General features: G+C 45.5%; 1 protein-coding gene across 3 annotated transcripts in view; it reads left to right on the top strand.

Moving 5' to 3' along the window:
- Window positions 1–23,898, top strand: part of Insc (INSC spindle orientation adaptor protein) — a 120,711-nt gene that overhangs the window by 36,911 nt on the left and 59,902 nt on the right. For all 3 annotated transcript variants that reach the window (XM_078046433.1, XM_005326771.4, XM_040284708.2), the window contains exons 3-4: window positions 22,081–22,426; window positions 23,397–23,449. In XM_078046433.1, coding sequence (XP_077902559.1) covers window positions 22,081–22,426; window positions 23,397–23,449 — 399 coding nt within the window. The remainder of the gene's footprint in view (window positions 1–22,080; window positions 22,427–23,396; window positions 23,450–23,898) is intronic.

Raw genomic sequence — 23,898 nt, 5'->3', positions numbered from 1 at the left:
AAAAATAGCTGAACTAGGATACAAGTTCTGGACAGTTAGTGCTTTAACCTGAGTGCTGACCAATCCTCTAGGCAGACTATTTTTGGTGCATCACATAAACAAGTCATTTACTTTTTTATTCAGGTACTCACTTATTCATGACCTTTCAACAAAATTTTTCTACAATATATTTGTTGAGTGCAGGTCACATACCTTGTATAATTCTGTGTGTTGAGGACATGTTGGTGGCCTGGTTGGACATGGTCCCCTGCCCTCATAAAACTTGTACTTCCTCTAGTAATTTCTCTTGGCCGCCTGATCAAGTCTGGATTTATGGCAAGTGTGACTTTCATATGAATCCTTTCATTGTGAGTGATTCACTTTCTCACATGGTTTCTGTTCAGCCTGGGGTTTGAGATGAGTTGGGGCCGCATGCAGCTGCAGGTAGTGATGGGCAGCCTTCTGGGTTGGCCCTGGCCTGCTGGGGAGGAATCCAGCTTTCCTAAACCAACGGAGGCCATCGCAAGCTAGTCTGTCTCCAAGTTGATAATGGCTTACATGTGTGCACCCCTGATCTGCGGCTGGTTTTCTGCTGCTGGGTCGTTTTCTATGCCTGTGGTGAAATGTGCACACTGTAATTGTCCATGGTATAATTGGGCATTTTTCTGTTGCTTAAGCCAAAAGAAAGGCCAATCAAAACTAGAATTAAGTTCTCTACCTTCTTCCATTTCCCAAGAGAAATCCACAGAAATACAGAGTGTGACCTTGATGAGGGACAATGATTCAATAGTTCTTTTTAAGAAGAGAGGCTGGATTTAAATTCCCATGCAGTGCTGGGAACTGGGATCACAGAGGCATTGAATATTGTTGCTGGAAGTTTGCTTGGAGCTCCACTATGCCATCCCTTCATTATAAGATGAGGAAACTGAGGCTCAGAAAGGAGTATGGAACTGTCACACGCTCTATAGGCCTTTCCCCGCTGTGTGGACGAGTCCTCCCTTCTCTGGACTGTGTTTCTTAAGCTCATTCTCCCATCCAGCCTCCAGGAATGTCTTCGCCAATGGTCTGTAATAGAGGGACAATTTTACTCATCTACTCATTCATTCAAAAGGGAGCTGGTATTTGGATTGACAGCTTACTTTGAGCCATGCGCTGAGTGATCCAATTGTGATTGATGGCGTATATCCTCTTCTCTATCAATGACAAATGTCCTGAGGTCCTGAGGACTGAATTTGTACCTGATTCATTTGTGTTCTGTGTTTAGCATGCATAGAGTAGGAGCTCCATAAATGGTTGTTAAATGAATATATGTTTAGTAAGTGTTTGATGAACGAAAGACAAACCCTTGGCTAGGGAGTCTCAGGTGAGTAAAAAAGCTTGGATTTTGTTCTTTTCTCCAGGACACTCTTCTGTCTCCAAGAATCTTTTCATGTTTTGTGGGGGGTCGAAAACCACTGTTTGGAGTGGGAGCCAAAGGTTTAATTGGCTGGAGGAGTCAGAGGGTTGGAGAGATGTTCTTTTTCCTTCTAAAGAAGAGTAATTCAGAGATATTTTTAGTCTTCACTTTTAAGTTCACTGGAAAAAAAGAGAGTCTATAATTTTCCTCATCAAATCTCTGGTAGGAAAGCACAGTGCAGTGGGGAGCAAGGATTAGGAGCCAGGGGTCAGCCTTCCACCAACCTGCTGCGTGTCCTTGGGCAATCCTTATCCCTCTCCGAGCCTTAGTTTCTATATTTGAGGAAGAGAAGATGACCCAAAGGCCCTTATAGCTTTAACAATCTAGGAGTCTATAAGTGATTTTTAGGTGGCCTTTCCCTTTTCTGGACAAAAAATGTCCCATTCTAATGCCACAGGGCTGGGAAGGCAATCCCATATAAAAGCAAAGTCTCATTCTTTCCTATGAAATGCACAAAGGGGTCTAGTATTTGCCTTCTAACTGGGATGGAAATCACAGAGCATACCAGCATGGAAGCTCTTCTAGAATGTGGGGGGGGTTCCCATTTTGGTTTTATAGAAGCTCCTTGGTGTGGCCAGGAAATGCGTCCTAAGAGGGGTGGTGCCTGATTTGATAAATTATAATGCAGTTAAGTCCATGGATCCCCAGTGTCTAATGTGCTTCAGGACCTACCCAGTCATTTTCAACTCCATTGCCACCCCTCTGCCTAACTTGGTAAATTGCCGTCTTCTCAACACACCATTGCAGAACTCTACTCATTTGCCTGTGGTGTTTCTTCTGTCTGACATGCTATCCTCTTGCAATTCCTGATGAACTTGGCATTCTATAAGGATCAGCCTGGGAAACCTACTGAAATAACCCTAACTCGGGTTAAGCATCCCTTCTTTGTTCTCCCATAATCCTCTTGGTTAACTTCAAAGTGCCCACGATTGTTCATTTACTGAATTGTTTTCTAGTAAGTATTTACCTAGTGCCCATGAAGTGCCAGGGTTGCTCCAAGTGGAGTGACTGTGTCCCTGTGCAGGAAAAGGTCTTGCCCTCATGTGCACAATATTCTGGTCTCTTCCTGTGCGGGCCTGCACATGGTAGATTTTGGAAGGCTATTTCCAAATGTGTTTGATGTAGTAAAGCATTTCTTTACAAAGAACTCACTTCACACAGCACGCAGAAAAGAGTGAGGCTGAGAAATCCAAATTCCAGACTTCTAGAAGGCTCTTAAATAAGTTCCATTTGAAGGGAGAAGAAAAAGTGAGTCAAGAAGAGAACAGCCATGGATTTCCACAAATGATTGACCCCAGCGTGGTGGGGAAGCTGGATGCCAGGCCAGCAGGATCAGCTGGGAATGGGGAACTGGTACTGTTAGCTGGAGGCCAAGGCGTAGGTCTGATGTTCTGGGAAAACCGTTGCCTTTGGCATCTAAATCGTCAGTCATAGTGATCTTTCTCCAGTGGTGGGTTTGGAGAATGAAGAGGGCCATCCAACAGCCAAGGGCAGAGAGAGGGCAAGGCCTGTGAGGGGGTGGAAAAACCCCAAGGAAGTCAGAGTCCTGTGAGGGTCACTTGCCTGCATCACTGTTTGCATGGTCTCTTCCCTACACTGCTGACCTTCTGCTGCAAATTCATCAGAGATCTGTGCTGATGAGACTAGGGTCAGCAGTTCTGCCCTGAATTTTAGCAACATGCCTCCATTGTCTCTCAGAAAAAAAACAATGAACAAGGGTTTGAAAAATGGCTAGATGCACCACAGGCTTTAAATGATGATAAGCTTTAAAAAGGCAGCAATATGTCAGATCAAGTCAATCTTGCATCGTGGAAAGAGTCCCAGCTTTGCATTTGAGGGTTTGAATAGCATTGAAACTGTCTGAGACCATCAGGAGCATAGCATAATAAATAAGTGGCCATGTCACTTACCCCACCAAATCCCGGTTAGGGTAATTCCATGGGATTGGTGTGAGGGTTAAGTGAGCAATGAAGACTGAGTCAAGCAATCAGCCCAGTAACAGCCCCTCATCAATTTTGGTTTTGCTCTCATGGTTAGCAGTGAGGTTCAGGCAAGTTATAGAATGTCCCAAACCTCAGTTTCTACATCTATAAAATGGGTGTGGCAATCTCCTGCCATCAAACTGCTGTGAGGGCTGAAGCAGAGTACACAGGTGTTCTATGATTGCTAATCCTCCCCGTTTATTGTGTGGGTAATTAGTCCCCTCTGACTTTTTAACAGTCCTGGGGAAATATTTTGGGGAGCACATTGTTTCACCCTGTAATTCCTTGGAATAGGATTTTGTTACTCTCTTCCCTGACTCTAGCCCCACCCTAGTTAACTCTGACTTAAAAAAAAAAAATCACTGGGCTGGTAGTCTAGTGTGGAGAGGACTGTGGTTGCAACTGGCGTTGTGTTTGCCGTCAGCCAGACTCCACAAAGCCCAGATTCAGGGGCTTGGTCACCTCATTCCAGATGTCGGGGAAGGCCTCTGTCAGAGAATGTCAAGTGGGGTGACAGAGGGGGCAGCATCTTCTGGCAACTGGGAAGGACACCTAGGCGCTCTCAGTGTCTGGGATGCCCTTCCTGCTCGGCAGGCACAGGGGCAGTTTTCACAGCGTCAAGTTCAGATTCTGGTTTGCCATGGACCCTCAGGAACTTGAACTTTAGTCCTGGCTCTGGCCCCTCTTGCTTCTTGGCCAGAGACCCTCCAGGCTCTGGCTGGTGGCTTCCCACCAGGAAGGGTTGTGACTCATTGCCAGTCCATGTGCCTTGACCTCGACTTTCAACCCTCGTCCCCTGTATGAGTAAGAGGATCCGTCGTTTGTACTTGCAAAGGAAAGATTTCACGCACAGCGAGATGGCATCCTGAAGTTCATGGCTGAGGACAGTTGATCTGGGAGTTGGCTGGGGTGAGGGCAGCAGGAGCCCCCCTACCACAGAGCCAGAATTGCCCGTTTAACCAGACTTTTTATGTTGGGTCAGTCAGCAAATCCAACAGGAGAGGCGAAGCCCGGAGAGCTAATGACAGAGAGTCAGGCCAGCCATGCAATTATGGGATGTTCAGTGCCAACACAGTCCAAACCCTAATGAGCTGCAGTCTCTAGGCTGCAAAATTGAGAAGAGCAGCTAATTATGTGGCGGCACAGTGACCTAGGCTGGGAGTGGATGGGCTGTGGTGGGCCCACGGTGGGTTCACCAGCCCTGGCCTCCTCCCTGGGAAAGCGTGGGGACTCTGATGGACCTCTCTGCAGGGCCTGAGCTCATTTCTGTTATGGCCCTCTGTTCTCCAGTTGTCAAACGAGCTCGTCCCTGATATGTTTCCTGTTTCGGGAAGGGCAGCTTCCATCGCCCAGGCCAGAAACCCAGGAGCAGCTTTGATCCTTTCCTCTCCTTCCCCTCACCATCCTCTCCCAGATCTCCTACTTCTTCCCATCCCACATCCCTGCTTTAGACTTCTGTCATCTCTTTCAGTTTTATGGCCGTCACCTCTCAGTGGCCATGCTCCCGACAAGGGCCTGTTCTACCGACTCACGGAACAATTACGTCTCTGCCCCGCTTGCAAATGCTTTCAGTGTCTTTAAATTGCCTTCAGGACTAAGTCCAAATTCACAACCATGGCATCCAAGGCCTTTGATCAGCTGGCCTGTCTCTCTCTTCAGAACCTTCTGGTCATTCCCTCGCGGGCCCCGATGCTTTAGTCCAGTGGAATTTCCTGCCCTATTGCTATTTGTGGGCCTCTAGGCCTTTGCACATGGTTTCCCTTTCCAGAGGAGTCCTCTTGCCTCGTCATCCTGGCCCACTCCTCTCCTCGAAGAACCAGGGCAAATGTCATTTCCTTTGTGTAAATATTCCCAGGCAAAATCAGCCTCCATCCTCTGTGATCCTGCGCTGTCCTGCTTGTGGCTTCTTGAAGGCAAAGCGATGTTTAGTTTTCAAAAGCTGAGACTCTGGACTTCAGAGGCCTGGGTGTGAGTGATGGCTCCACCATGTGCTCACCCTATGGCCTCTCTGGATAGAAGTTTCCTCGTGTGTAAATCAAGTGACGGCTGTACTTCTCTCACAGAGCTGGGGGCAGAATAAAAGGAGATCATTTATTCAGAGGCTTAGAACCCTGCCTGGCCTCTTACTGGAACCCAACCCACAAGCTGCTGTTGTAATTCTTATCAAGTTGAATCATTGGTTCTCTGGTCTCTTTGAGGGTCTTGGCTGAGCTCTGTGAGGCCTGAGATTTTTCTCCTGTTCAACTTTGTAGCCTCTAGATCAGGGCTGGTCTAGATCAGGCCTACAGGAAGTACCCCGCCCTAGCCTGGCCTGTCAGGAGCTGGTGGGTCTGTTGGTTAGCGGTTCATCACTGTGGCTAAAACAATTGTCAAGAACAACTTAGAACAATTACTAATAGGGCATTATGTAAAATTGTGGATGTGTAACCGACGTGATTCTGCAATCTACATTTGGGGTAAAATTGGGAGTTCATAACCCACTTCAATCTAATGTATGAAATATGATATGTCAAGAGCTTTGTAATGTTGTGAACAACCAATAAAAAAAGATATGAAAAAAAAGAACAACTTAAAAGAGGAAAAAATTTATTTTGGCTCATGGTTTCAGAGGGTTCAGTTCATAGTCTTCTGGCTTCTGCTTTGGGCCTGAGGTGAGGCAGAACATCATGGCGGAAAGGCACAGTGGAGGAAAGCTGCTCAACTCATGGCAGTTGGAAAGCAGAGAGAGGAGGAAGGAGGCTGGGACTGGGACAACATATAGTCCCCAAGGGCACAAGCCCAGTGACCTGATTCCTCCACCATGTCTCACCTGCCTACAGTTTTTGGCCTGTAGTCCATTCAAATGATTAATCCATCAAATGGATTAATCCACTGATCAGGTTAGAGCCCTCATGATCAAATTGTTTTCTAAGTAAAGTCCTACCTCTGGACATTGCTGCATTACCTTCAACACAGGAGCTTTTGGGGAACATTTCAGATCCAAACTATAACAGTAGGACAGGCAACTTCTGGCCTCTGCTTTGGGGGCCCTTCAGAGGGAACAGTGCGGCCTGTGCAGCCCAAGGTGAAGGATCTCTGTCCCTTGAGTCAGTCCACAAGTGGAGGCAGAGAATCTGTGGTTGGAGCCAGAGGCTGGGAGGTGGCGTGGGGACCCGTGGAGGGAGGGTCCCCATGGTGGGAGGATCAGAGCCTGATGGGCTTTCTGAAGCCTTGAAGATGGTACAGTGACCAGCCAGCTCTCAGAAACTCTCTAGAAAAAGAAGACAATAGAAACCCTCTGATTTCTATTGTCTTCTTTTTCTCTCATAGAACCATACAGTGGTCTCAGGATGGCCACAGACATATCAGATCTGAGAGTTCTCCTGAATGTTCCATTTTGGCAAATGGAGACTTTCCCTTTTCTGGAGGGATGGTACCAGAGATTGAACTCAGAGGCACTGAACCACTGAGCCTCATCCCCAGCCCTATTTTGTATTTTATTTAGAGACAGGGTCTCACTGAGTTGCTTAGCACCTTGCCATTGCTGAGGCTGGCTTTGAACTCATGATCCTCCTGCTTTAGCCTCTGGAGCTACTGGGATGACAGGTATGTGCCACTCCACCTGAGGAAACTTTCTCCTTAATGAAGAGAGAAGAACAGAACAGGAAATACACACCTGAACTATTTAAGAGTACACATAAGGCTGAAGGCTGTGCATGAGCACAGGGATAGCAGAATTCATGTCCATTTATATAGTTTTTAACTTGACATTGCAGAATAGACATGGAAACAGAACCTAACCTTTCACAAAGTGGTTTTAGTGAAATTTAAGAAGAAGGTCCAGTGAGCTGGTTTTGGAGCCAAACACTGCCACTTATAAGCTGTGCAATCTCAGATGGGTTAGGGGTTGGGGTAGGGTTACCTCCCTTCAGTAAGCTTCAGTTTCCTCCTATGTAAAAGTGAGACTGTAGGAGTAACCCCTCACTAGATGAGATAATGCACAAGAAGTCCATATAATTGGTACAGGGCCTGCCCTCAATAAATGTTTCTATAATGATCATGCATTTTTCTTCCCTTGACTCCCACCACCCTGTAAGACTAATGGTTGCAATTGTCACTCCCATTAGAAAGATTTTTGAGCTTAATTAAGTCCCATAGCTATACACTGAGCACCTTCCGTGTGTCAGGGTCAGTATTGGGATGGGATGTAGAGGGGACAAGGCAGACACAGGCTGTCCCTGCATACAGCCTAGTGGGTAAAGCAGACATTTACAAGGAATTAAACCATTGAGTTAAACTGGCGTGTGACAGAAGGGAGACAGGGTGAAAAAGACACCTGGGATGTGTGGAGCATGGACTCATTTGGGAGCCAGACGGGCCTCCTTTGGAGGAGGCATTTAGGCCCAGACTTCAGGGCTGTGTAGGAGTTGCAAGGTGAAGAGGAGGTAGGAGGAGCAGAGGCTGGGAGGCTGGGACTCACCGCAGAGGCACTGGGCGAAAATGAGCAAGCGAGGAACTGAGGCTCGGAGAGGGCAAGGGTCACGCCAGGTGGGAGTAGGAGGAGGTGGTGGTGCCTAGTCAGGTGTTCTTGCTGCTAACTGTCATATAGATACCGACCGCACCTACACACAGTACACTTTTCCGAGGTTAAAAGATAAGAGGCTGTACATGAAAGGCCAGGGGAGTTAATAACAGCTTCTCTCAATCAGAGGACACCTAGAATGCCAGAGTTAAGGAGATGGGCTCTGAGTCATCAGAGAGGAGGCTGCTGTCAGATGCACACATTGGCTCCTGGGACTGGAAATAGCCACCTGGAGTCAGAATCGGGCTCCTTGGCTTTCTGAAATGGAAATAGCAATGAACCCTATTGGACAGACTGCAGGGTGGGGAAAGGCCAGGCTTTGGAGTCAGGCAGACCTGGACTGAAGTCTTGGCACTGTCATTGATGAGCTGTAGGAAGTTCTCTAAGCCTCCATTTTCCTTGTCTGTGAAATGAGGATAATAAATGCCATTTTTTTTTAGTTTGTTTGTTTGTTTTGGTACTGGACATTAAACTCAGGGGCACTTGACCACTGAGCCACATCCCCATCCCTGTTTTGCCTTTTTTAAATTTAGGAACAGGGTCTCACTGATTTTGCTTAGCAAGCCTCACCATGGCTGAGGCTGGTTTTGAACTTGTGATCCTCCCACCTCAGCCTCCTGAGCCACTGGGATTACAAGTGTGTGCTACCATGCCAGGCTTTAAAATAGCATTTTTATGAATATGAGTAGATAGTGTGTATGCAGTATTTCATATGTGGATGGTATGCAGAAGGTACTCTAAATGTTTCTCTTATAGCATGCTTGGAACTGTGCTATATTAAAAATAAAGACTTGTTTGAGTAGTTGTATTCATTCTCTACCCTCTTATCAATTGAGAGAGGCCACACTTGGAGAAATGGGTGTGACAGTGATGGGGTAGTGTCATCCTCATGACTCCTTCACAAATAACTCCCAGTTATTAGCATCAGAGTGTGTTGATGGGCCTGCTCCCCTTGCCAGCATTCCTGGAGTTGCTTGGCATGCAGGGTCTGTCTCTTACCAAGTTACCCGGAGCAGTTTCATTAAGAAATATGATCAGGAACAGATCCACCTAACATTAAGTTGGTGGGAGGAGCAGTAGCATTGGGGTTTCTGGGTACTGCCAACGGGAAGCTTCCTCTGCTCATTCCTGAAGCATGGAGATAGGCCAGAGCCCTGAGGAGCACAGAGGTGGAGAGTCCACTTGCAGCGGGATCGGTTGCTGAAGGAGGCACTGTATAGAGCCCACTGGACGAGAAGAAACCTCTTCGCTGTTTCTGGCATGGCACCGATGGGGCAGCAGCAGGCTGGAAGCAGGGGTGGTGTGAGAAGCTGAGCGTCATAGATCCGTGAAGACTCCGAGCTGAACATGAGGACGTGGAGAGATTAGGGATGCAGAGAAGAGGAACTGTCTGCCACTAACACAAAACCAATGCCCATGAGGATCTGTGCTGATGCCCCAAAGCGTGGGATTCAGAAGTGGATCAGAAGCAGAACAATGAAATTGTTGGAAAATTTGAACAAGATCAAGTAGCTGCATTTCTCATCGTTCTGCTTGGCTTGGGCTTCACCCGTGCCTTAGAGCAGAGGGTTTGGAAGTTAAAACCCTGACCACATTATAAATAATTTATAGCTTGTTGTATAAATGGTTAGGCTTAAACTAACTGCTTAGTAAACAGTGTATATTTCCCTGCATAGTGAGGTTAAGTCATTCTGAGTTCATCGCTGTGTTGTTTCTAAAAAGCCCCCAGGGAGAGCCTCATGGGTTGGATTAGAGGGAGGCATATGGGTTGGGTGGGCCCGGCTGACATCAATGACAAGATTCCATTGAGGACTTGGGAAGTATTCTGTTTACACAGAGGGAAACCCAAAGTGCTTACGATGGCTGCCAAGGCCACCTGGGATCCAGCCTGGTCCCTTTTCTGAGTTCATCTCCTACTAATCTTTCTCTTGCTTACTCCATAGCCACACGTATCCCCAAACTGTCTCCAGTGAGCCAGGCATGCTCCCTCCCAGGGCCTTTGCACAGCCTCTGTCCCCTGCCTGGAACACTCTGTACCAAATTGCAGCATGCCAGATTTCTCACCCAATAAACTCTAACTCTGACCACATGCTTCCCACGTGGGCAATTTTGAACCTTATTATTCTACCTCTACTTTTAATATAAATGATCTGTTTAACATACTGCCAGGGCAAGGTCACCTTTCTTCCCCACTTCAGGCTGATTTATCTGTCCTTGAGTCCACACCCACCGTAGGAAAGAAGCAATCCAGATTTCGAGGGCTGCCTCAGAAGATCTCAGAAATGAGTATTTCCCAAATTAACAAGCGAATCACAATGCCAACAGAGAGCACCCTGGAATGTTGCCTTGAATCGCCTCTTTAAAAGCCTCCTGTCCCTGCTGATGGGCAGAATCACAGCCTGTGGGATGGGAGTTCCTTGTGTTTCTCCTTTGCTAGCAAAGCAATAAACCTTTTTTTGTTTTTCTCCAAAACCAAATTAAACCAACCAAACAAAAAACCCCCCAACCCCCCCCAAAACAAAATAACAACAAAAACCACCAAGCGAAACAAAACAAGAAGACCCCATACTATATGATTTTTAAAACTGATTACACTTACCATTATTATCTGTTTTCCCTGCTGTAATGCGTCCTCTGCAAGGACAGGCATGTTGGTTTGATCTGCTCCCTAGTGTAGCCTAAGCAGCTGGAACAGTGCTGGTATTTAGTAGGCTATAAGTGAATATTTGTTGAGTGAATGGATGGATATTTGGGGTGGGACTTGTGAAAGCACGAGGGCCACACTCCATATGGATGCTGGTTGTGCCTGGGAGTTTTGGGAATGAGGCTGAGAGGCCTGGCGTCTTGAAAAGCAGAGCTGGCAGGCCTATTAGACCCTCAGTGTCTCAATCCAAACCCATCACCGCCTTCCAAACTTGTTTTCTCGTATCCATTCAGCTACTGCACTCAGAAATCTGGACCGCATCTTGGGCTGTTCCCTCTTCCTCATCTGTATGAATGAATATCAGAGTCTTGTTGACTTTATGTGTTTTGGAGTAACATGGATTGAACCTACGGTGCTTAACCACTGAGCCACATCCTCAGGTTTTTTTATTTTTTATTTGGAGACAGAGTCTCCCTAAGTTGCTTAGGACCTTGCTAAGTGGCTGAAGCTGGCTTTGAACCTGTGATCTTCCTGCCTCAGCCTCCTGAGCTTCTAGGATTACACGTGAGCACCAGCGCACTCAGTGATTGATCTTCATAATTATTCTCAAAGGACTGTTCCCGGACACCACAATGGCCACCAGAGCTCAGGGTTCCTTCTCACCTTGTACTTGAGTTATTTGGAGTGAATATAAAATTACCTTCTATTTCCTTGTGACTCTATTTGGTTTTGGTATAAAGTGTTGCTCTCAAAAAATCTAATCGTAAGCATAATTTTCTGTCTTTATCGTAATACACACCTTACTTCTAGATGCACAAAATTTCCTCCCTCCCCCTTTTTCTTTCTTTCTTTTCTCCTCTCTCCTTCTTTCTTCCCGTCCATTCATTCTTCCTTTCTTTATTCTCTTGTTAATAATCTTACTAGAATGTGTCTTGAATATCTTTGTTCTAATGTATGTAGTGTGTTCTTTCAATGTGTGGTTTTAAATGTCCCCACCAGGAAAGTTTTCCTATCTTACAGTCTTCAGTGCTCATTGTCTCTATGATTTGAGTCTCTTCTTGATGAACTTTTTGTGTGTGTGTGTGTGTGTTGCAACTTCTTTACCTATCTTTAATATCTGTTATTTTCTATTAATTCTTTAAGTTTCTCCATTTTAAAAATTTAGATATTTTCTTCATTTGATTTTCTTCACAAGTTATCTTGTTTCTTATTGTTTGGTCTTTGTGAACAAACACAAGTGACTGAAGTAACTATTTCTAATCATTTTCTGAATGAGGGCAACTTCTTTTTGAGAATTTATGCTTCTCTTTAATATCTTACATACTTTAAAACAATTTAAGCTTATTTGAAATTATATGGTCTTTATAGGTCTAATGAGTAAATTTTCCTGGTATTATTGTGGGAAGATTATTATGTTCTTTATTTTTTCTTAAAATAGCCACGGACAGGCTGAGACTTCAATAATTTCATGTTGCTCATTTTAATGAGATATCAGTTTGCAAGAACTGTTCAAGGTAGGCAGAGCTCAGGGACGCTCTTCTGCCTTCACAGAGCTCCACTTTCTTTTGTCTTTGTGTCAGGTCCAAGAATTTGGTGACCTGCTCTCTGAGGGTTCCTAGCTCCGCTGCTTCATCTTCTATTATCTGAATCTCTTTTCTTTTCTCTCTCTTGCCCCTGGTTCACTCAATTCTGATTCCACCACAGAAGTTTTTCCTTAATGTGGCACTTTGTTGTAGAAGAGATTCTTTGTGGGTCAGTTTCAAGGGTTCATGGTTGGAACCTATGCTCACCTGCTATCGAAGAGGCAAACTTCCTTTGAATTTCGGCTTCTAGTCTCAAATTGTTTTCTTGTGCTTTCTAGTAAATGCATAGGGACTGTTTTGGGGTTTTCCTTCCTCAAGTTCATCAGAGGCCACCTTATTGCTCCCTCATTCTTCTCCCCATAAGATGCTACCAAACTGGCCTTAGAGTTCGTGGTTGGTCCCCTTCCTTGTATTTTGAGGTTTATGGGGACACCTCATCACTGGTTCTGTTGTGCTTATTATCTATCGGGGAATTTTGTTACATCATTTCTTTGTCAGTTTTTATGTGAGAAATCTGAGAGACTGAAAAACTGTGCAGCTACTACTGCCATCTCCCCAGAACTTTCCTGACAAAGCTCTGACAATACAGCTGCTCTATTAAAACTCTAATAATAACTATCACATATAACATTGCCTGTCAGGCACTTGGAGTCATATATATGACACACATATGCACACATACACATATACTGGTGCTTTATATATGATATAAATATAGTATAATGTATATATTTATATATAAAAATGCATCTCAGGAACTTCACTTACTAATCACAAAGAGCCTAGGAATATTTTTATCTTTATTTTCCAGTGGGGAAACTGAAGCCCAGAGAGGTTCTATAACTTGTCCATTTATGCAGTTAGCAAATGGCAGAGCTGGAATTTGAGTCTATGAAGCCAGCTCCAGAGTTCATGCTCTGGTGGGAGCAGTGGTACCCAGCAACATGTCATGAACCAGAAAGAAGTGCATCCAGGCTAGCAGGACACGGCAGGAGGTGGGGCATAAAGGAAAATGGATCAGATGACAGATTCTTCCAGGTCCTCCTTGTGGTTACCTGAACCAGTTTTTTTCAGGGGGTGGGGTGGGGGTGGCATTTATGAGATGAGCTCTGAAGACTCTTGGGAATAGCGGTGGGAGACTCAGGACCCAGGATGATGGGACAAGAGTGAAGCTGGCTGTATCTGCCAATGTCTGACCCCTCTATTGACCCCTCTGTGAGCTTCTAAAGGGCAGGGGCTGCCAGCTCAAGGTTGGCACATGGTCAGCATCCACAGAGTTTCGTTGAATCAGGTTGGCTAGGGATCGCCTGGAAGGTACTGCTTCCTGTTTCAAACCTTGTTGAACTGGCTCAGAGTATTTTATGTTTGTTACCGATGTCATGTGGACAGGGGGCACTTCCCCTGGGAGCTCCGCTCTCCCTGAGGCGACACTTCTCAAGGACTCAAGTGCACATACCCACACCTCCCTGGGGTATCACTTGCCCGTAAGTTTAGGTCAGACTCAGAGAATTGGGACAGTGCTCACTAAGGTTCCAAGCTCTACGTAACCAGAGCAGGAACATTTATCAAATGTCTTAAACAAAAGGCTTCTCTGGTTCTATTGATATCTGCTTTAAACATTTCTATTTAAAATAAAAGTCTTTATGAGGATGGCTACCTAGTTACTTATCCAACTCTTAATTTTTTTTAACCATAGAGCAGGGAACTCATTTTAACTTGATCCTGCAAATTCAGAACATATTTTGAGCTGAGTTGATGAGGCCTATCCAATCTCCCAGGCAGCCTCTAACTTACTTGATTCCGTTTTATGATGCCTACTACCTGTCAGACCTTGTGCTGAGTGTGGACGATCCTGAGATAAATTGGACCACGGCCTCTTTTTCAGTGTCAACTCTAGTGCAGGAGAGACACAGGCGGAAAATGGTACCTGGGATCAGGAGACACCACAGTCTCTGGAGTCAGACTGGTACATGGAGTTCTGGCTCCTTTAAGCCACGCTTCTATAGCTCTGTATTTTCAACTATAAAATGGAGAGATTATAAGTGGTCATCTAATCAGGACACAATGAGAATAAAATGATGCATGATAAGTGCGTGGCCCTTGGGACACGGTAAAGATTTAACAAATGTTTATTAATAGAGGCTTTCCCTATGCCTGCCGAACTGTTTTTCATCCAGTTCTTCTTACATTATTTAAGTGAAACATGACTATATTATCCACCCAGTGACACAGCTGTAACTTGGGCAGCTGGGGTGCAAAGCAAACTGGAAGAAGTCAGGCTGGGTTGGGGTATCTCGAGAAGCCAACCATTTTGCCCTACATCTGCTGATAGGCCAGAACTCCCAGTGTCCTTGCCTCCCTGGTCAGAGTTAGCCCTAGACCCAAGTGAGATGTGCCTGCTGGACGGAGCCTGAGGACTGGCCGGCCCCTGAGTGGGGTTGGGGAGGCAGGAACCCTGAGTTCACTCATCTGCTCTTTTTCTTCTCAAAATATTTAGTTGCTGCTTGGGGAGAAGGAGAGGAATCTTTATAAACAATCTCTAAAAATAAAAGATATTTTAAGCGCATTCTTAAAGAAAGCCAAATTCTGCTTTCCTCATTGGTGCCTTGTCCCTTCTCATTTCTGAGACTGTTACCCTGAAAGGCAGCTCCTGCCACTGGGAAGCCTGGAGTTTGGCTTGAGAGAAGTCCCCCGGAGCACCCTCCCTCCTTCCCAGAGCTTAGGCAGAGTCCATGGCTCTGGGATTCTCTGATGTGGATTCACCTCTCTGTTGCTCACAGCAGCCCTTGAAGTTCTCGCTTGGGAAAATGGTCCTCCTCGTCTTCCCGTGTCAGGCTGCTCGCCCTGACCTTTGCTCCCCTCCTCTGTTATGGTGGCAGTGTGAGAAACATTGCAGAATACAGGTTAAGGGCAGGCTCTGGAGTCAGAAAGATCAAGGCTTTAGGGTCAGTGCTGTACTTCTTACCAGGGTGATTCTACTTCTCTGCATCTCAGTTTTCTCATCTGTAAAATAGGAACTCTAATAATACCTACCTCAGGTGCTTGTTCTGGGGAGTAATGAAACATTAACTATTGAATTTCATGTTAAGCACTTGGCATGGTGCTCAACATGGAATCTATTCAATAAATTCTAGCCACTATCATATTTATAATTGTTATTTTGAGTGTTAAAGTGTGATTTATAAGGAAGAACGGCAAAGAACTAACCTTTTTGAGTTTTTCCTGTATGTAGTGCTGTGTACCAGATCCCTCACAGTCACTATTGAATTTGATGCTCCCATTAACCCTGAGGAACTCACTATACAAGGCCAGAGAGATAGCTGACACTCTCCGCTTATCCTGTTGGCTTATCCTGTGTAGAAGGCTTATGATCTCTGTTTTGCAGATGATAAATTGAGACTCAAAGAGGTGAAGAGACTAATTTATGTTGTTAAAAATCAGGATTCTGGCTATCCTTCTTAGGGAGTTACTGAGAGGGCAAAAGGGAGACTTCTGCAGGACTCGTAATAATTCTGTTCCTTTATCTGGGATGCATGGAGGTGCTGAACTTATGAAAACTTACCAAACTTCACCTTGGCGGTGTGATTTGTTTGCTTTTAGGTCCAAATGTTAAATTTCAATAAGAATTTCAGAAAAGAAAAAAAAGAGCAGGAACCCTAGGAAGTGTTGGCCTTGTCTGTTCAGGTGACTAAAGAGGGAGAGGGTACTATGAACCAGTCAGAGGGTTCCAAGTGCAGAAGGTGCAGACCCACATGGTTGGCCTGGGATTCAGCCGTTGCTGAGTTCAAGGGCAGATAATGGGGCCCTGGATGGATGGCAAAGCCAGCGCTAATTGCCACGTTCCTTTCCCATGAAAGAATGACTTCCATCATAGGCCAACAAGGGACCCCCCTTTCCTTCTCCACCCAGGTTCCTTGAGGAAGCCCCCACTCCTGGCTCTTTAGCCAGGTCCCACCTGCTCATCTAGTGGAGGTCAGGGCTCCTCCTGGGGGACTCACTACACAAGGCCAGAGGGACAGCGGACAGTCTCGGCTTATCCTTTTGGCTGGGGAAGAGCAAGGAAGTGAAATACTTCCTGGGGGGAAAAAAACAAACCAACGTCATCTGGACCCCTCCCACCCCATACCCCTTTTTAAAAAAAAATAAACTTTCACATTGTAGAAGAGTTGTAGATGTATTGAAAGTGACGATGGCAGTAGTGGGTGTGCCTGGCCCTCCACCCTGTTTCCCTGCTGGTTAAGATCTTATCCTTGTATTTGTCACAGCTCAGGAACCAGCCCTGGTCCATGCTGGTTCACGAAACTTCAGACGTTATTCAGAGTTCACTAGTTTTCCCACAAATACCCCTTTTCAGTTCCTCCCAGGATATCATGTCACCTTTAGTCAGCCCATCCCCTTAGTGGGCTCTGATCTCTGACGGTCTCTCCCTTTTCCCTTGTTTTGATGACTTTGACAGTTCTGAGGAGTACGAGTTAAGTTATTTTGTAGAACATCCCTCAGTTGGGGTTTGTCTGATGTGAATTCATCATGAAGTTGAGGTTTCTGTGTCTTGGGGAGGAATGACTCCGGGTGAAGTGCCCTTCTTGTCAGATCACACCTGTGGAACAGGCTGTCGACGTGACTTACTGTTGGTGGGTTAAGGTGGCGACTGCCAGGTTCCTCCACTGAACCGTTACTTTTTCCCTCCCTTCCTATATAGTCTTTTCTTCAGAAGTGAGTCACTCAATGCAGCCCTCGCTGAAGCCCCATCCCACTCCATTTTTAATCATCAAGTTTGTATGACGTAAGGCCCGTGAACACGCACAAACTCATTTGAACGCTTGCACAGATAGGGAGACAAACCCACACCAGACACACAGATACAGGCATCCAGAAAATATAGACAGACAACAAGATGAATTTATATCCACAAACACAGACAGTTGCAGGCACAAACACGCAGATCCTGGAGAAATCAATAGCTTTGTCCTTCCAGTCCTCCTGCTAGGAGATCGGTGAGTCTATGAAGATTTTAATAACACAGCTCCTGAAGTCTCACTTTTCTTTTTAGTTCTTAAAGAACAGGAATTGAGCATGCCTCCGTGAGCTTTGGTGGTGAAGGGTTTGACAAATGTGAGGGTTGAATCTAAGCAGACCTTCCGGAATGGGCCCCGGCATGAGGTAGTCAGTGGCTCTCACTCCTTTTGCAGGCCCTTCTTCCATAGCTGTAGGGTTCAAGTGGTCCTTACCCCTTATTATGGTTTAGATCTTAAATGTCCTCCCAAAGGCTCATGTGTTATAGGGTTGATCCTCAGTGGATGGTGCTGTTGGGAGTGGGGCCTTATGGAAGGAAATAAGATCACTAGGGACAAGCCCTTGGAAGGGATATTGGTACCCCAGCCCCTTCTCTCTCTCTTTTTGCTTCCTGGTTGCCAGGAGGTGAACACACTTCCTCTACTGCACACTTCTGACATGATCTACTGTCTTACTACAGACCCCAAAACACCAGGGGCAACCAACCATGCACTGAAATCTCTGAGAATGTGAGCCAAAATAAATCTTTCCTTTTCATAAATTGATGATCTCAGGTGTTTTGTCATAGCCACGGAAAGCTGACTGACACATCCCTGTAGGCCAGAAGTCAGGAGGTGTGAGTGCTTCCACTCAGAAGATCCCAGGGGTCTTCCTCAGGGAAGTATATTGACAGCTTGCCCCAGCTCATGGGGATCTTTTGTGGGAAATGCTGATCCTAGGTGCTGGTGATTTAGCCATCTTATAACTCTACCAGTCTCCACCCCTGTTGTGCTGGTCTGTCACTTAGCAACACATTTTCAGGGTTTTCAGCATAAATACCCAATCTCTACCTTGGTTTTCAAGGCTTAGATCAGGGCTCTGGCTTACCTTTTTGTCTTTTCTGGAAGGTACAACTCTAGTCCAAGGGATTTACTCATTGTCCCTTTGACTACCTGATCGTGGACTCCACTCCCACTGACTTGACGCATACAAATAATACCCTACACCAGAGCTAGTCCTTCCAAGAACCTTCCCATGATCCCCAACTGGAAGGGACAGCTTTCTCCTTCAAATTCTCAGAAGACCTTTACTCTGAGGGATAGCACGAACACAGCTCTGTTTAGCTATTTGTGTACTTGTGTTTAATTGCTTACAACAACAGCGATTAACTCTTGGACTTGTCTCCCCAACCCACAAAGGATCCTGGAGTTTTTCCTGGAACAACTGTAGTTACCTTTATTAACATGAGCCAACAATTCTGGTCTCTGACTCTTGATTTTTTAAGTTTCGGTTTGGGAAGGGAATTGGATTAGTGCAGCTTGGTTCAGATGCTTACCCCTGGATCAGCCATCAGCTATGGCCAGGAATATTTTCACCCAGCCCAGTCTTGGTCCCTGGGGAGCACCCCTATGCTCAGGAGGGGAAACCTTTCCCAAAGAGGAGAGCAAACATGCAGGTGAGCCCAAGAGGTCACTAATGTAAGTCATCTCTGTTTTTGTAGAAGCAGGAGGAAGGAATGCTAAAATACAAAGCAACAGACGTCTACTGCAAAGTGCGTATGGAGGGAATGAGTCACTGAGTGAGTGACTGGTTCATCTGTTGCCTCCTAAAACCCCCTAAGTCAGTTTGTCTCCCGGCTCCCTAGCTCTAGAACAGGATGATCGTGTTATGACATCTTCTGAATCCCTTTTGCCATTGTGTCTATCTTGGGGCACTCTCAGGTAGCCTGAAGGGTGGAGGCATATAAAATCTTCCACATAGGTAGAGAGGTGTAGCCATCGATATCTCACTCACCACTGTGGCACGAACTTTCATTAACTGAGAACATGTCGGGCACCACAATTCGCCAGATACAAGGGACTGTCCTTCGCAGAATGTGGAGAATTCAGACAAATACCAATTAAAGTCGAATGTTATTAGTGCTCCAGGGGAAGAGGCAGGGGCCCTGGAGTTGGGGGCTGACGAGCTCTGGCTGAGGTTCTTTTCAGAAGGCAACGCTGGAGGTCGGTCTTACGGGGTGAGTAGGAGCTTGTCATGTAGGAAAGAAGGAAAGGTGAGAGAATGGTACATTCCAGGAGGCAGGGGATGGGAAAAGGGAGTGGTATATTTGGGAAACAGGGAGGTTGCATGTGCCCTGAGTGTTGAGGGTACTCAGGGCAGGGGAGCCCAGAGTTGGGGGAGATAGGAAAGGGAGAGGTGTGGAAAGGGAGGCAGAGGCAGACCAGAGACCCCCTCCTATCCTACCCTCAGGAGTCTTCACTTACCAGGGGCAGTGCTCTGGGGGCCATGCGAGGATTTAAGCAGGAGAGGAACATATTCCAACAGCTACGTAGAATCCTAATACTTTGTTGGGGGAATATGAAGCATGTTTGCTTTGGGAGCTAATATGGCAAATCTGTTGAATACAGTTCTCCTCCCAGGAATGTAAACCATAGAATTAAGGAAGGTACTGATGTGTAGGGACACATGTATGAGGGTGTTTACTGTTGTGTTGTGTTTAATAGTCAAGAACTGGATACAAAGTGAGCCTTCAATAATGGAAAATAGTTTAATAAATCATGGTATCTATACAACATAGAATAATTTTCAGTCATTGAAAAGAATATTTTAGGATTCTACTGGGTGACTTGGATGGATTTCCTGGCCAAGTAAGAAAATTAAAATGCTGCAAGATGTGTATATGTTATGGTCATATTTATGAAATGAGCAATGGTTCAGGAAACCCTATAAATGTCTATATCCTTAGCTATAAATCTGTGTAGGAATGTGTGTAGGTGAAGAAAATGATGGACTGATACATAGTAGGTTACCTTGAGTTGGCTGAGGTGGGGGCGGGGCAGACAAGGATAAGGGTGTGATAATGAGTAGAAAATGAGTAATGGTGACAATCACAGAGTGTATGGGATACGATCCCACTCATGTAAAGTTAAATGGGTTTATAAGATAGAATAGGAAGCAGAGTGGTGTGATATCAGATTTCTGGTGATCCCCCACCTACATGTACCTACATGTCAATGTTCAAATTCTTTACAAAATAAGATAGCTATTTTTGTGAAGGGGAGCGAGGAAGGTCATTGGTCAGTTTTTGTTTTCAACAGTTTGAAAGGCAATTTCCCATAAGAATCCATAAATAACAATTTCTATAGTCAAACATGAAAAGCCTATGGTCAAAAATCCCATTTAAAAGCCCTTGTAGTCCGACAGCTGCATCTTTTCAGGAAATCCTGCTCCTTCTCATCAAATAAGTGCAAACATGGAGATGATTTTGACCTTGGTAATGGGAGCATGGCTTTGTCATTTCAGTCCTATTTGGTATCTGGCTTCATCGATGTCTTGTGTTTCACTGTACTGAACTCGAAACAAGAGCCATGTCCTCACCTTGTCCTACACAGCCCCATGGTCTCCCACCCCACTGCTCTCACCTCATCTCCCATCCCTGAGGATGCTTCTCGGCCGCTCTGGCCTTCTTGCTATTCCTCACACAACCTGAGGATCCTTCTGCCCCAGAGCATTTGCACTTGCTGTTCTCTCTCCCTGGAACAATTTACCCCCAGATATCCACATGGCTCCCTCTCTCGCATCCTTCAAGTCTTTACCCCAATGTCCCTTTCTCAATGTGCCTCCTCTGATCTGCTTCATTTTTAATTGCAGTGCCCAGTACCCCTCCACCCTCAGCACTCTCTGGCCTTCTTTCTTGTTTTCCTTCCTAGTGCTTACTGCTTCCAACAGATGAACGACATTGCTCATGTATTTTGAAAATCGACTTTCCTGTCAAGGGCCTGTAACTCTCATGAGGGACGTGATTCTGTTTTCTGCTACAGCCTGGGTCTTAGAAATGGCACATGGTAGACACCAAATTCATGTTTGTGGAATGAGTGAATGAACAGGGGCAGGTGGAGGATGGCTTGAGGTAGATGAGCCACAGACAGACTAATCAAAGACAAGGGACCCCGAGTGCAGCCTTAGGGATTCACTGTGCGTGTCTTGTTTGGTTGTGAAATGATGCTAAAATCTGTTCCTGTCTTTTCACTTCTTGTTCATTTTTCTTGCTTCTTTAGAGAGATCAAAAGCTCCTCAGTGTCTTCATCTCTTTTTTTTCCACAGTGGCTGACACTCACGTGATATTATACATAAGGCACTCGACACGTGCCTAGTGCTTCCTCAGTTACCTGATATTACTGACTTACTTGACAATGTGAATTCTAGAGTGAATTTTATTTGAGATCTCAGCATCGAATCTATCTAATCTATGTTGTCATGTTATTATATTAAGTATATTAATCTTGTTTCATCACAAGTGGTATACCTGTTCACTGCAGAAAAACTGGAAATTAGAAAAGAGTTGAGAAAAAAGAAGAAATGCTTTAGTTTCATTACCCATAAAGCTCCTTTGGCATTTTAAGTCTTTCCTGTAATGCTTTTTCTAGATAAGGATTTTAATATTGTTGTCATCACTTTCTATTTGCACTTATATTTTCTGTATTATTCCACATTTTTCTTTGCAATAAACTTCCTGGAGAGGAGTATTTTAAGTAAGTGCACACTATATAACCACGCAGCTGTATCATAGCTCACTTAATCTATTATTTGAGATTAATAAAACTATTATTTGAGATCCATTTCCCCTTTTTTGTAAAGTTCATCTGCTACTGTCAGACTCTATTGGCTGTGGTTTATTAGTCTGGTCACTGGCTTTCAAAACTTTGTATCTCAGTCTTATTATCTGTTAGCTGGAGATAATGAGAGATAGTTGAGAGGATTAACTTGTGAATGGGAGAAACAGTGCTGACTTGATGCTTAGTAACCAAGTTAGAGCCTGGCATCAAACCCTTTGGGAACAGTGGCATGTTGATAGTCATTCTGGTGCTGTTCTCTGATTGCAGGCTGCACCTGATGCAGGTGGACTCGGTCCAGCGCTGGATGGAGGACCTGAAGCTCATGACCGAGTGTGAGTGCATGTGTGTCCTGCAGGCCAAGCCCATCAGCCTGGAGGAGGATGCCCAAGGTGACCTCATTCTGGCAGGCGGTCCCAGCCCCGGAGACCCTCTGCAGCTGCTGCTCAAGCAGGGCTGGGTCATCAGCACCGAGCTGCGCAGGATTGGGCAGAAGCTGGCCCAGGACCGCTGGGCGCGCGTACACAGCATGAGCGTGCGCCTGACGTGCCACGCCCGCTCCATGGTCAGCGAGTACAGCGCGGTCAGCAGGAACTCCTCCCAGGAAATGGGCCAGGTCAGCTGCTCTGGGGTGGGGCTGGATGGGTGCTAGGAGGAGGTATGCTTCCCAGAAGAGTGGACTTGAATTTGTTAAGTCTGAACAATTCCTGGCCAGAGGCCTTCTTCCTTTTCTAACAAATCATAGAAGAAAGACAGCAAGGACCTTTATGGAGTATTACTATGTGCAGGCATCACACTGGATGTTTTTGACACTGATGTCATTTAATCTGCACAACCTTTGGGTTTGGCACTGTCCCTATGAGGAGCTACACAGTGGTTAATTATGCCAACTTGAATGCCAGACTGTCTGGGTTCAAATGTCAGCTCTGCTCCATCACCTTGGCAAGTTACTTAGCTTCTCTGTGCTCCACTTCCTCCTTCATCTTAGTGGACATAATAATAACATTTATTTCAGACTTATTGTCAGGAATAAATGCATTATAGTAAAATGTTTAAAGCAATCAATTAGAAATATTAGTGTCGTTTACATTTTACAGTCGATGAAACAGAATCTCCAAGAGGCTAAGTAGCCTGCCTAAAGTTAAGCAGTGAATGATGTCAACAAGAGTCAACCTAAGTTTTTCTGATTCCACGGAGCATTTGAATCTTCTTCTGGAAGCCCAAGGTGGAATGCTGAAAAAGGCCAGGATCACATTTTCCCTCTTTCTCATTCATTTTTCATACTAGAGCTTTATCCTTTACCTCCTTCACTTTGTTCTTAGCCACGTTCTACTCCAAGCCCAGCTTCAATGCCCCTTCCTCCCTGGAGCTTCCTGGATTCCTCAGTATAAACAATTGCTCAGTTTTATTTTCTCGTGCTTCCAAAGCAGCTGACTGCAATCCCTTTTGCCACTCGCAGTGTTATAGTGAATATAGCAAGCTGGATTACTTGGTTCTCCACCTGGCTGCCCCAGAGTGCCCAGCACAGCACTTGGTCCTCAGGCACTGCTTGTTGAATTGAATAACACTGAACTATTTTTCTACAGGTTGAAAAGCTGCTAATGGAGAAGTGCTCAGAGCTCTCAGCAGTCACAGAGAGGTAAATGTGGACCTTTAGTCTCCAAAGTCAGGAGAGAGGCAAAGCAAGATGAAAGCCGACCCTCACCCTTCCACACATGAACACATGGACATTGATGTTCACAGACACTCACTTGCCCATGCACGGATATATAAACACACACCCACCCAATCACAGGAATACACTCACACCCTCTTCTTCATAGTTCACACATATAAACTTAATACATACTTGTACTCAGAGGCACACAGACACTCACCCTCCCTGTACACACTCCCAGGTGTGTGTTGATATTCTCCCTCACCCTTCCTGGCCCCAGATCTTGCAGGATGAACCTTCACTTTGGCACTCCTGGGGGATTATGGGATCTCTGGTTTTCCTAGGTGGAACCTGCTCAGATAACAAGGGTAAATTTGAGTCTGATCTCTCATTCTTCTTTTCTGGGAAGAAAATCCTCCAGACTTCTTTCT

The sequence above is a fragment of the Ictidomys tridecemlineatus genome, chromosome 4 (assembly GCF_052094955.1).
Source record: "Ictidomys tridecemlineatus isolate mIctTri1 chromosome 4, mIctTri1.hap1, whole genome shotgun sequence".
In the NCBI taxonomy this organism is placed as follows: Eukaryota; Metazoa; Chordata; class Mammalia; order Rodentia; family Sciuridae; genus Ictidomys; species Ictidomys tridecemlineatus.
This window is presented reverse-complemented; position numbering and strand designations above follow the sequence as displayed.